The sequence below is a fragment of the Pygocentrus nattereri genome, chromosome 18 (genome assembly GCF_015220715.1).
Source record: "Pygocentrus nattereri isolate fPygNat1 chromosome 18, fPygNat1.pri, whole genome shotgun sequence".
In the NCBI taxonomy this organism is placed as follows: Eukaryota; Metazoa; Chordata; class Actinopteri; order Characiformes; family Serrasalmidae; genus Pygocentrus; species Pygocentrus nattereri.
Genome location: NC_051228.1, coordinates 28237452 through 28250163, shown reverse-complemented (window position 1 = coordinate 28250163; position 12712 = coordinate 28237452). Strand labels below are relative to the sequence as shown.

The window sequence follows — 12712 nt, the reverse complement described above, 5'->3', positions numbered from 1 at the left end:
CAATATGGCAAAAATATAAAATCACAACACTCAAAGATGTTTTCCCGACACATTATTTATCACAATATTTAGTTTTGTTTGATACGTTGGAAAAAAGAACTAGCAGTGCCACATTAAAAAAAATAAACTTACTATAAATTATGTAGATGATAGTTTTTGTTGAACTTCTCACATACTGCACTGCACTAAATCTAAATAAACAGGCCTAATGATGCTCTATTTGTAAAGAACTGTGCAGTTGGCCAAAGTTATTTACATGCTGATTATATCCACAATATGCTCAGAAAAACATACTATGACAAAGTCTGGCGTAATTTTTAACAACAATGGTAAATATTGTCATATTACCCAACCCTTATAAACAGTAAATTGGTGCTGTCATGAAAAAAAAAACTTCATATCTCTAAAATGGAAACTTTACCGACTGAAAAACGAAGAATTAAAGAAGTAATTTTGGACCAAATCTATTTGTGCATTCATCATGATGTATTCACACAGTGTAAAGAACAACTGGAAGTTTCAAATGAAAAAATAAACTTAAATAGAAAAACATGTTTTGATATGACAGCGACATTATATTGAAGTATATTTTCAACATATTAATTTTCTGTGTGAGTATCCTCAGTGCATCTGATGAAGAGCTCTCTTCTGCAATCCCTTCTTGAGCAGCAGCGTAATCCCTTGTACCTGTATCCGTTCCTGATGAGGACACTTCATCTGGTACACTGTCAGTAGTATTCTCCACAGTCAGTAAATCATCTGATGATGAGGTGTCCTCCAAGATGTCCTCTAAGGTGTCCTTCTGGACAGTTCCACCTTCGTGCTCCCTGTTTGCCTCCTTGCAGAGGCTGTCTGGGTCCCTGGGTGGAATCTGTGTTCTGTCTGTAACTGCTAAGGTAGAAGATCCTTCCTCTAAAGTGACTGAGTGAAGAGAGCCAGCAGGAGGCTGGTGCTGACAGACCCTGGAGGGTGACTGCAGTTGGATGAAAAGGAAGGAAGTCTTGACCTGATGATGATCTCCCATTTCCTCTATGGGAGGGTAGTCTCTTGGCACAGCAAAAGGGGGGAGGGACACCAAGCAGCTGAGAGAGGCACAGGTTCCCCTGGCTAACCTAGGTCACTGTTGGCCTGAAGGCACAAAGACACAAACAGGCCACATAGGTGAGATCGCTGCCACATTATTATACAGCCAAACTTTTCAACCTAATCTCTATCTACCAAATCTTCTGCATACAGTCCCTTATACTCAGCAGAAGAACAGAAAACACATTCTTCCCTGCCCATCGGCTTCTATTAAGCGCTTTTCGAGTCTAAGCAAAAGGAAATTATTATCAAAGTCCATTCCAAGTTCAAAACTAAACTTCACTTTAGTGTTATCATCCATAATCTGCTGATGAACACAATAAAACATCTACTTTACATTCTCTACATAGACTAATTTACTGTAGCTCTGAAAAAGACATGTCAACAGGGATGGTCATTTGCATAACCATGTCTGTGAATTAGAGAAGCAAATGAGTACGGCTAGATAAAATGAGAAAAGTATGTTAATGAACAATGGAGAAAGACCTGACCAAAGAAAGATTCATTTTGAAAAGTGGAAAATATATCATTGCTCTAGTTAACTTCAATATTTCATCTTTTTACATCATTTGAAAATGTTACAACAAGTGGAGCAAAATCTTTTTGTATTAGCCACTTGGCCAGGGCCGCTGGCAGGCCCAAAGTTTTACTACTCACTTATATAACCTAAGAATAGCTCAGTCAGTTTGCATTAAAGTCCCTCTAGTTACTGAATTATAAGTACTTCGTATGTAATAAGTCTGGGTTTTTTAAGGTGTTAATGGGCCCATATCCAATTTTTTAATTCTCTTTTTTGCCTGAGGTCTACTCAGTAGGTTTGTGTTGTTTTATACATCAAAAATATTTTTTTTTCATGACCACATGCTAACCTCTCTGCATTCCTTGGAATTTAAAAGGCTGTTTTTGTTACCGTGCCATTAAAATTGATATATCGCTATTGTTGGAAGAAAACCCTTTTTTTGAGATAATTTGAACATGTCAGTTGCCTTTTACATTCTGTGTAATTTTGATGACTTGGAAAAAGTCTGGTTTCATTGACTTCTGTTAAAAGTAAAGTAGGTTTTTTCGTTTTCCTATAAAGTTCTCATTTTGAAGGTATAAGGTTTCTTTTGACAGCAGTGATATGTAAATGACTTCTGCTCTGATTGGCTATGCTGTTTTTTGCCTCATTCAAAGTGCACTCCAGACTGAAACACTCTTTATAACTTCAGCCTGACTGTGATAGTCTACAAAGGCAGATATATGGAAATATGCTGGTTTTCATGACATCACAAAAACCAATGAATTCAAAACAGGCTGTTACTGCAGTTTATGGACTGTATTGACCATTATAATTTTTGCTATTATGGACAAAGCCAGACTTTCCTTCTACTAAGATGTAGATAAATCAGATTGCTAAGTGGTTACTTTTGGAAAAATCAACTTGTACCAGCTGCGCAAGTTTGGCCTCCTTTACAATTTGAATAATGGTAAAAACTGATTTCTTTATTGTTTGGTCTGAAGAGATTTTGTTCAATTAAATTTGTAAATTTTTTTACCCAGAAGTCCCTACAATCTTATTTACATTTGTATGGAAAGGTACCCCTCAAAGTACAGACTTTGTGTGTGAAGCAAATTTGAATATGACATATTTCTGCAAGTTTTAATGGATAATTATTATTTATTTATTAAACATACAGGAGAAGATAAAACAAGAAATGGGGCACGTGCAAACGTTTGGACACCCTTTCAATCAATACTTATTAAGAAAAGATTTGCCTGAAATCTCAGCCTCCAAATGTTTCTTGTAGCCAGTTTTGCATAGACATTGACATTTACACATTGACTTCTGTGATGTGATCACAGTTAAGGTTACCTCCTGATGACTCTTTCACGTAGATTATGTTTGTCCTACAACATTGCAACACTATTCCAATTCGGCGTACACCTCACTGATGACCTCACCTGGTCCCACAACACCAACACTATTGTGAGATCTGCCCGTCAGCGTCTCTTCTTCCTGTTTAGGCTCAGGAAGTTTGGTTTGCCTCCTCAGATCCTCACCAACTTCTACAGGTGCACCATAGAGAGCATCCTCATGGGCTGCATTACTGTCTGGTACAGCAGCTGCACTGCCTGTGACCACAAGGCCCTTAGAGGAGTGGTGAGGACGGCAGAAGCCATCATAGGCAACAAACTACCAGCCTTACAGGACATGTACCAGTCCCGCTGCCTCAGGAAAATCAAAAAGATCCGGTCAGACAGTAGCCACCCAGCACACGGCCTGTTCACCATCCTGCCATCAGGCAGGAGATTCCACAGCATCCAGGCTAGAACAACCTGGTTAATTAACAGTTTCTACCCACAGGCTGTCAGGCTTCTGAATAAGCCGTGAAGCTGTGGGTCCATCCCCAGTTACCATTTCACTCAGTCACTCTGTCAGCATTATTATTGTATCATATCATCTCTGCTTTGGACAATAACACCTTAACACTAAGCCACTTTAAAGAACAATAGCACAGAGTCACTCAAGTCACTTTAAATGCATATTGTCTCTATGTCTTGTGTATATTGTGTCAATATTTTGTGTATATTTCACTATATTTTGTGTATAATTTCTCTAGATTTTGTGTATATTTAATATATATCTTTTTTTGTTTTTTACTTTTTTACTTATTTACTTTCTGTAGAGTGATTATCTGAGCCTCACCACAAACATTCCAATACATAAATGACCTGACATGTTGTGCAAATGACAAATAAAGTGGAAACTAGTGCACACACCACATTTCATGTTTATGTTGCACATAAATGATAATGGTACATTAGCATTTACCATGTTATATTAAAGTCTGTTCTCTGAAGAAATGTAATTTTAAATACAGAATACTTGAAATCTAACAAACATGGATTAAAAAAAGAAATATTTTTTCACTTTCCCTGAAAATAACTATTTTGGACAAAAGATAAAGTTTTAGTCCAACAGTGATGATACTTTACTGTTATTTCTACTGATACTAAAACTTTTGACTGAGTATCTACAGAAATGACGTTTAGTACATCAAAAGCACATTCTGACAGACTATTACAGATTGTACAGGTGAAATGATACAAAAGCGTACCTCATTACACATTATCATTCCTGCATTTCTGTACCTTTATCTAGGTGGTCTACTAAAACACAACATATCACATAATAAACACCAATCACTTGAGATGGAGTAGCATCTGGTTGGGTGCTGAAGCCACAGTCTTTGAGAAGACCACAGTGTGATTTCCTTTCACTGATGTCCACTTTTTTAGGGACTTGTTTGTTAAAGCAACTGCCAAAAGTGAAAGCAAGTGAGAGGTATTTGATTCTGGAGTATATAAGCTGTACTTCCACATTGTGGTCTTTCTGTTTAATGCAGAAAATGAAAGCAGTAGCCTGTGTGTAGAATTAGGTGGACTGGGTTTCTACACCTGCACCTGCACCTGTTGTCGGAAGAAAATTTTGTATCACCAAAATAGTAACTTTTCAGGAGAATTAAAAAACTTAGTTTACCTTTAATGGAAGTCAATAGAACCAGACTTTTTTCTAAGTATTTTTGGGCAGTTTATTTTGCACCATTCATCATGAAATTTACTGAAAAAAACTGAAAATGTACAAAAACTGAAAAATGACAAAAATGGAGGTATGAGGTTTTGTTCCGACAACAGTGATATGCATGAGTATAAGCCATGACCTTGCACAATTTATTTTGTTATATGCAACATAAGTGTAAAAAAGAGGAAAAAACAGCTTGTAAAAATGATCTGGAATTAGGGAGTAAGCTGAAAAGCGTTGCAACACTTTCAGACAACAGCTCGAAAAGTTCACTTTGGGGACACAAGACACAGTGAATATTACTCATTACTGGTATTTAAAGCTTTCGTTGTTAAGAGATATCAGATCAGATATTAAATATTTAACAAAGAATTACACAGAAGCCTCAACAACTAAATATATTATTATTCTTTTCTGTATTTAGTGTGTCTATCCTTTATTACAGCATCCATTTGCTTTCAGTTATGTAAAGAAATCTACAGGGATAGTTTTTCACGCCTCCAAAGTTCAGTCTTAGAAGTTGGTTGTGTTTACTGCTTCTAAATCTAAATCTAAATCTAAATCTAAATCTAATCTAAAACACATTCAAATGATGTTGAGGTCTGGACTTTGGAATGGTCAGTTGATTGCTCTGAGAACGCCAACAGCTTCTTTGTTTGATTTGCAAATTTTCATCTTTTCTCAGTCAGGCTTCTTGACGGCTATGCCTCCTTTCAGCCTCCTAGTGCTGAGTTGTCTTCTCACAATAAAAGGATGGACAGAAACACCTGTAGATTTTTTCAGATCTGATTGATTTTCTATCAATCAACTGATTTCATCTCTCAAACATGTACAGTTCATGTGATGGGGAGAGTTGTGGTGGTCTACCATTTTCTCTGTATCTTTTAATATTATTTTTAATTCAGCTTTGGAAACTCTTGTTTTTTTACTTATTTTCTTTGACTTTCTCCTTGAGCAAATGAATCATTTTATAAATAAACTCCTCAGAAACATCTCCTGACATAAGTGGATAACATGAACTTAATAACTTGACTTTTTGTACACTCTTTGGTTCTTTGATCCTTCATGGTACTATATAGAACAGCAATTTTAAGGTAAAATATTATCAGTGACTGTTACTATTTTCAGCTGAGCTATGGAAATTACACTTCTGTGGACCCCCAATTCCACTTAAAGCCATCGAGAGCACAGCTAAGTGAATCATCATTAACATGTATGGCTCTGGGCCAGGCCAGTCCAGCTGCTCCACCATATCTGGAGGCAAGCATTTCAACATACTTAATATCTGTATTGAAGTGAATAGAGTCTAATGCGCTAGTCATGACCACGTGTTATGTAAGGGCAGAGACTGAGATCATAAACAACACTCAGTGAGGGCAGCCTGTCATGATTGTGGTGTTGATGTTGTGCTGTGAGCTCAGATTAACAAAAAAGTGTTGATGATGACAACAAGGCCATGGCAAATCTCAACCACCAAAAATACAAAAGTACAGCAGGGCTGATTTCACAAAAAACAGCATATTTACATATTTACTTTATACCCCTTCATATTTATAACCTGTTCATAGTACTTTATACCCCCTCATATTTATAACCTGTTCATAGTACATTATACCCCTTCATATTTATAACCTGTACATTCTTGTTTATAACCTGTATAACCCCCTTCATGTTCATACCCCCTCATATTTTTTTAACCTGTATATACTATACTTACTGTACATTGTAAGATATATATTTATATTGCTGCTAAGCACTTCTGGATGGATGCAAACTGCATTTCGTTGCTTTGTACCTGCGACATACGCAATGACAATAAAGTTGAATTCTATTCTATTCTATTCTATTCTATTCTATTCTATTCTATTCTATTCTATATTCACCTATTCTGGCTACAGCAGTTTAGCTGCACCAATCTTGCTGAGGTTATAAGGAGTATTTCAGCCTGGACTGCTTTCTGAGTGATGCGCAATGCAGGGCAGCCAATCAGAACCAAGATCATGTACAAATATTAGCCTTTAAGGCACAATAAAAAACAGCCTGAGACTGGAAATCTCAATTACTACTAGATTTGATGTGTAAATCCAAAGGGGCAACTAAAACATGGGCCCATTAAAAGATGATTTTATTTAAATTATGTATTTCTCACATCCAGTTGTCCTTTAACTCTCTGCCCAGAGATATCCTTTTATAGCTACTGTTGTGAATTTGGACAAGCCTTCCAGAACATTGGCTAAATCCCATTCAACCTATTTTTCCATGCGTTCAGTTCAATCTTAAAAGTTGGTTGCATTTTTTTGCAAATGTAGACTCATCATGCTCCACATCTCAGATGTCCAGTTTTACTTTTCTTGTGCAAATTTTCTCAGTAAGGGTTTTTTGACAACTGCACATCCTTTGAGTTGCCATCTCACAGTGAAAGGATGGACAGAAACACCTGTGGATTCTGCCAGATATGAAATGAGAGTGGAGTTTGATTTTCTCCTCTCTCTCAAAGATGAAAACTTTAAGTGCTGTTTATCTGATGGGGACCGTTTTGGTGGTCTTGGAAACAGTTTTGGAAACGTATTTTTTATCACTTCTTTCCCTTTAACTTTCCTCTTTCTCATGCAAGTGGACTATCTTATATCTAGACTTCTCAGAAATATCCCCTGGATAGTGCTTGCATTTATTGGCTGTTTTGACTGTAAATTAAATAAATGACGGGTGCTCTGTTGCACAGCACTGTATGATGTGCTCAGAAACTCTTATCATGACATAATTTACCCGTATGATGAAATACCTTCCTTGAGGTACTGAAACACATCTGTTTTGTTTTCTGAGAGAGAGACGGAGAGATTCTAGCTGTTTCTCCATCACAAGTTCACTGAGTCAGAACAACGGCATGAAGCTGAAAAGCTGAAACTGTTTCCCAAAGTCAGGCAGGCCTGTAAACACGCTGTATCGCCGCCTGTTTACAGAGCATGTGTGAGGGCTCCTAGCGTCAACTCACATGGGGGCCCCTGTTATTGAAACCAAACACAGAGGAAATGATGTCATTTGATGGGCTCCAAGGGAACCCTTGCTTTTTGGGCAGCATCAGTCTCGTACACTCCCTCCTTCTGCACTGGAGGCCAGTGAAAAGTGCAGTGCTGATGGTTTCATTTGCAATGAAAGCACTGTGTTGGCAGACTACCGAGGTGGGCCGGACAACCATGAGACGGCAAGGGAAAACAGCTGGGCTAGCAGTTTAGAGCCCACCACCCTTTTATTAAAGCCTCTCACACCAGCCTCATAGTAAAGCGTATATTCACTATTCACAGTGCCACACTAAAGCGGGAACTAAAGACACTTTTCAAGCTCTACATTTTTTTCCATGCTGTAAATGCCTCCTTAGATTGACGCTGAAACAGAAAAGACCTTTCAGACACTGAGTAGAGCGTGGAGCCTGACGCGTCAGTGCTGGTGGCATCCCGCTGATAAAGTCGCGGGCTTGTTGGGGCAATGAGTGGGCACCAAAACAAACATTTACCAAGGAGATGAAAAAGACAGAGTAGGAAGTGTTTCCCTAATGTGGCCCACAGCTTGTGGCCTCGTCAAAACAGGGAGGAATTTCTGCGTGAGACAAAACTCTCTTTATTGAGGACAAAGTCAGCCAAGTCCACAAAGTCAGCCAACTCTGGCTGTCAGCAGCGGATGGGTATATATACATGCAGCTCACTCAGTTAAATCCCTGAACCTCCACTGAATAATTAAATTCATAATTGAGTTAGTTATTTGGATTTTTAAGAAACTGTTAAGTTGGGTGACCACCAGCATCAGGCCTTTTTATATTAATCATCTATAGATCCCTATAAACCCCTTATTACACCTTAAGGCTTATTATTTCCAACTACACAGACTGCAGTGCACACTGATTCTTTATATGGTATAGACGTGTAATAAAAGTTTGGGTCAATCTTTTTCAGTAAAGCAAACCATGTGGCAGCATTAAATAGTGGTTGCATTAATACATTTTCCTTTTAAGCACCTGCATGAAGCTTCAACCTGTTATCTGGGCTGTTCCTGAGGTGCAATAAAGACATTTTCATTAGTAACTGATTCAGGCTGTATAAAGTCTGTATTAGCTAAAGGGCAAAATGCTACAACATGCTCTGTTACACCTGTTCTGTCATTTTTTCTTTTCTGAAACCTGAGAAAAAAAACTAGTAGAATTTCATTCAGTGAAAAGAAGGAAAAACAGAGGTAGGTACCATCTGGTTTCCATGTACACAGCTCCATGTACTCTGGCACAACCTGCATAGCTGGATAAATGCTGGATGCACTTAAAAGCTCCACTACAATTCTATGGGGAGCTCAGTGCTCAAGCTGCTTTCTGCTAGACTACTCTAACTTCCACTTGAGTCAGCATTTCACTAAAGTGAAAACACTTTAGTTTAAACCGCTCTACCCGTCTCCGGTTTAACCAAATGAACGTACTTCTACTTACGTCTGTGATTGACGATATAAACCCCGCCATTCCGCTGTTTGTTGCTGTGCGTTCAGTCATTTCTAATGAAGCCGGTTAGTTTCCCTACACTTTGCACCCGTATTCAGACAGGCCCCGCCTCCCTGCGCTCTGATTGGCTAGTAGGAGCTCGCCTCCAGCGCTGAGATTTACTAGTAGTTCACAGAGCCAAGCATTCAAAATGATGAGCCAATCGTAGATCAAGAAGGCGGGGCTTGTCTGAATACGGGTGCGAAATAACAATGCGGCGCTCTGTTCTGTTTCTTGTCATTCAGTAATTCCCATGCGTTTACAGACCGCTCCTCCCAGCTAAAACACTTCAGCATGGAGTCCAACAATGACCAGCACTTGTTATTGCTTGGCAAAGTAGGCTGTTAGAGAAGGAGAAAAGCAGCCTGGAACACACACTCGTGTGAAAATGTTGCTTCAGTGAAATAACAACTGGAATAAGGAAAGTACTGAATTCATGGTGAAGCCATTTTAACATGAATGAAATGCACCTCATCATTTTAAATACAGCCATATACACCACAGTTTCCATCAAGCTGAATATCTGTTTCACCATGCAAAGAGCCACTGACACATGAAAGAAGCCTTGAAGAACCTCCCTATTTAAGAGTCATTTGAGTCATGTGCAAGTGCACATATTTAAGTACATTTAACTCAAACAACTTGAGTAAGACTTCCTCACATATCACATTCTCTATAGACCCACAGCCCAACGTCAACGCACATCATCTAACCGCAGTGGAACCGAAGGCTTCTAGATGCTGGTCTTCTCTTTATGGATCAGTTTGGTCTAAAATCAATTGTGAAAGCTTAAAAGTAAGAGCTGGGAGCGAAAGCAAAAAACAAGAAAGGAATTAGGAACCAATCACGAATGGCTAAAATGGAACTGAGGAAAAAGCAGATGCCTCACAAACGCACAGTACTGTTCAAAAGTTTGGAATCACTATTCATAACACTGGAACCACTGTTTTCAGTGGCATAACTACAAGGGAGGCAGAGGGGCAATCATGCTGGGGCCTGTGACACATTCTTTATTGGGCCCCTTATATAGATACTGTCAACAACTGCACACCCACAGCTTGATATCTTAACCTACCTATTCCACAGTCAGCTTCCAACACTACACAGCACAGTCACCTGTTTATCTCTCTCTTTCATAGTAACTGTTTTAAAATGGATCCTTCACAACCTGCAATATGATTAATAACTCTAAAATCTTCAAAACGATTCCATTCAAATAATATATCTTAATATGTATAACAGTAATGGTTATTAGTAAACTATGTAACCTCCTTATTTGGCCAATGGTGTGTCAGACAGTGAAATATGATGTATAATTATTGAAATACAAGAAGGTAATGCAACATAATACATTGAGACACAGCAATAATGAATAAACAACAAATTGCATAATCATATTTTTTATTTTTTGTCATTTTTTATTCATTAACAGTTCATTTTTGTCCATGGAGGAGGCCCATTCTCTTTTCTTTTGTTTCTAAGATCAGTTACACCATTGGTACACAGCAGGTACATGTATAAAATGATAATGGTATAATTCTCATTCTCTGCAACTTTACGTTTTAAATAGTTGATATGAATCTGTAAAAAAAAAAAAAAGCAGAAATGCGTCCAGGATGATGAACAGCACTGATTCTAAAATGACCAAGAATGGTATATAACATTGAGAATGCCTCACATTTCCAAAGTGGTGATCAAAACTCAAGGCACACACCACTGTAAAGAGGTAACTACTATGTATATCATTTAATAACTTCTTGGTGTTCCCAGGAAACAGGAAATATTAAATGAATATTCAAATACTTTCTGGTGTCCACTTATAGTACATCAATCTATACTGTGTAAGTTGTTATACAGTAAAATAACAGCAGTTCTGTTTGGCAGACACTCGTGGAACAGTAGGAAAAATGTAAATCTGAAAACTCTTTTCGACCTGTATTTATTTAAAAATAGTACAAACACAAGATATATGATGCTTCACCTGATCAACTTTATTGTTTTTTGTACAGATGCTTATTCTAAACCGGACAGTTTTTCTCATTCTTGGGAAATTTTTCCCATTCTTGCTTGATATAACGCTTTATCTACTCTACAGTCTGAGGTCTCCGTTGTTGTATGTTGCATTTCACAACTTTTTTTTTTGTGAGAGACCTGCCTAGCACCTTAACTCTCCTACTATGAAGCCATGCTGTTGTAACACATGCAGAATGTGGCTTTAAACAAGCAGATGTCTCTGAAAAAGACATTGTCTACATGCCAGGTTATGCGGCTCCAAAATATGCCTTAAGAGATGTGCAAGTTCCCCATTCTATTGCCATTGGCACATCCCCATAACACGATAGACCCTGGCTTTCAAAATTTGTGTTGGAAATAATCAGGATGGTCCTTTTCCTCTTTGGCCTGGAGAGCACAACGTCCATTACGTCCATAAACAATTTAAAAGTGAGCTGTAGCCAAAAGAAATCGGCGGTGTTTCTGGATGTTGCTGATATGAAATAATGATTCTGATCATTCTACGAACTTCCCAGTCTTACACTGTGCCTGTCCCAGCTTTTTGGAATGTGTTGCAGTTGATATTTAACAATATCAATAAAGTTGATAAGGTAAAATATTAAATATCTCTTCTTTGTACTGTTTTCGATTGATATACTTGTAAATCTGTTTATACATCACTGCTTTCAGTTTTTATTTGCATTTTAACTACTGTCCCAATGTTTTTGGGATTGGGTTTGTAAGAGAAAGGTGCAGTGATTGAGTGTACTTATGCCCAGTCATAATCAGAACTGGACTTGATTCCTTTGAGCTCATTTATACTTTCTCCACTCTCTTATTGCCCCACAAACATTGTTTAACTTTCCCTGCCTGTGTGAAGCCGATGACAGCGATAGGCTTTTGTCCGGCAGACTAGAACAGGAAATGTCAGACACGTTATTACAATACGGCTGCCCAGTGAGTGGAAGAGATGTTATCGTCTCTGCTCCGCTCTATGTTTATTGCTACAACAACTATGTAGTCTTCTGAAACATATAAGCCTACTTACAAAGCTCTTTTCATTCACCTTACTCGCAGTAGGTCACACATGTTTATAAGTAGGTCAGCGCTGCGCAGCCAACATGTGTTTATTCCATTGTAAAGCCGAGTTTATAGGTATTAATGTTTTGCAGAGAGTTGTTCATTATGGAGTGAGGCCTGGTTTCAATTATGGCCTTTTCTTATTTCACTCCCTTCAAGCCTGGAAGCATGCACTTGTGTCAGTTTAGGACAATGAATGGATTGTTCTCGGAGGAAATGATCTTATGATCCTTACGTAGCGCTGCTGTGCCGCTCCAACAGGGTGATTCTGCATTTAAAACAGGACACACTTAACTCAGTGTGCTGAATGGCCTGTCCAGTTTCAACAAAGCGCAGCATGAGTGCTCAGCACAAACACCACTGGACTTGCAAAAGCGATGGAAAAAGGTGCTTTTGTGAGTTTAAATGAAACAGACAGGGTAAATAAGTCTGCTAATCTATTTTAAATATCTCTTCAGCTCAGAAGTGTTAAAGAG

General features: G+C 38.2%; 1 protein-coding gene across 3 annotated transcripts in view; it reads right to left on the bottom strand.

The window, feature by feature from the left end:
• psd3l (pleckstrin and Sec7 domain containing 3, like) overlaps positions 1 to 9178 on the bottom strand; it is a 169894-nt gene extending 160716 nt beyond the window's left edge. For 2 of the 3 annotated variants that reach the window (XM_017697285.2, XM_017697286.2), the window contains exons 1-2: positions 9117 to 9178; positions 688 to 1128 (exon numbers count right to left, since the gene is read on the bottom strand). In XM_017697285.2, coding sequence (XP_017552774.2) covers positions 688 to 1024 — 337 coding nt within the window. In that variant the 5' untranslated portion in view covers positions 1025 to 1128; positions 9117 to 9178. Of the gene's footprint in view, positions 1 to 132; positions 145 to 687; positions 1129 to 9116 lie in introns of those variants that run through there. The other variant, XM_037547380.1, reaches the window with a different exon arrangement.
• Between the last annotated feature and the right edge of the window lie 3534 nt (positions 9179 to 12712).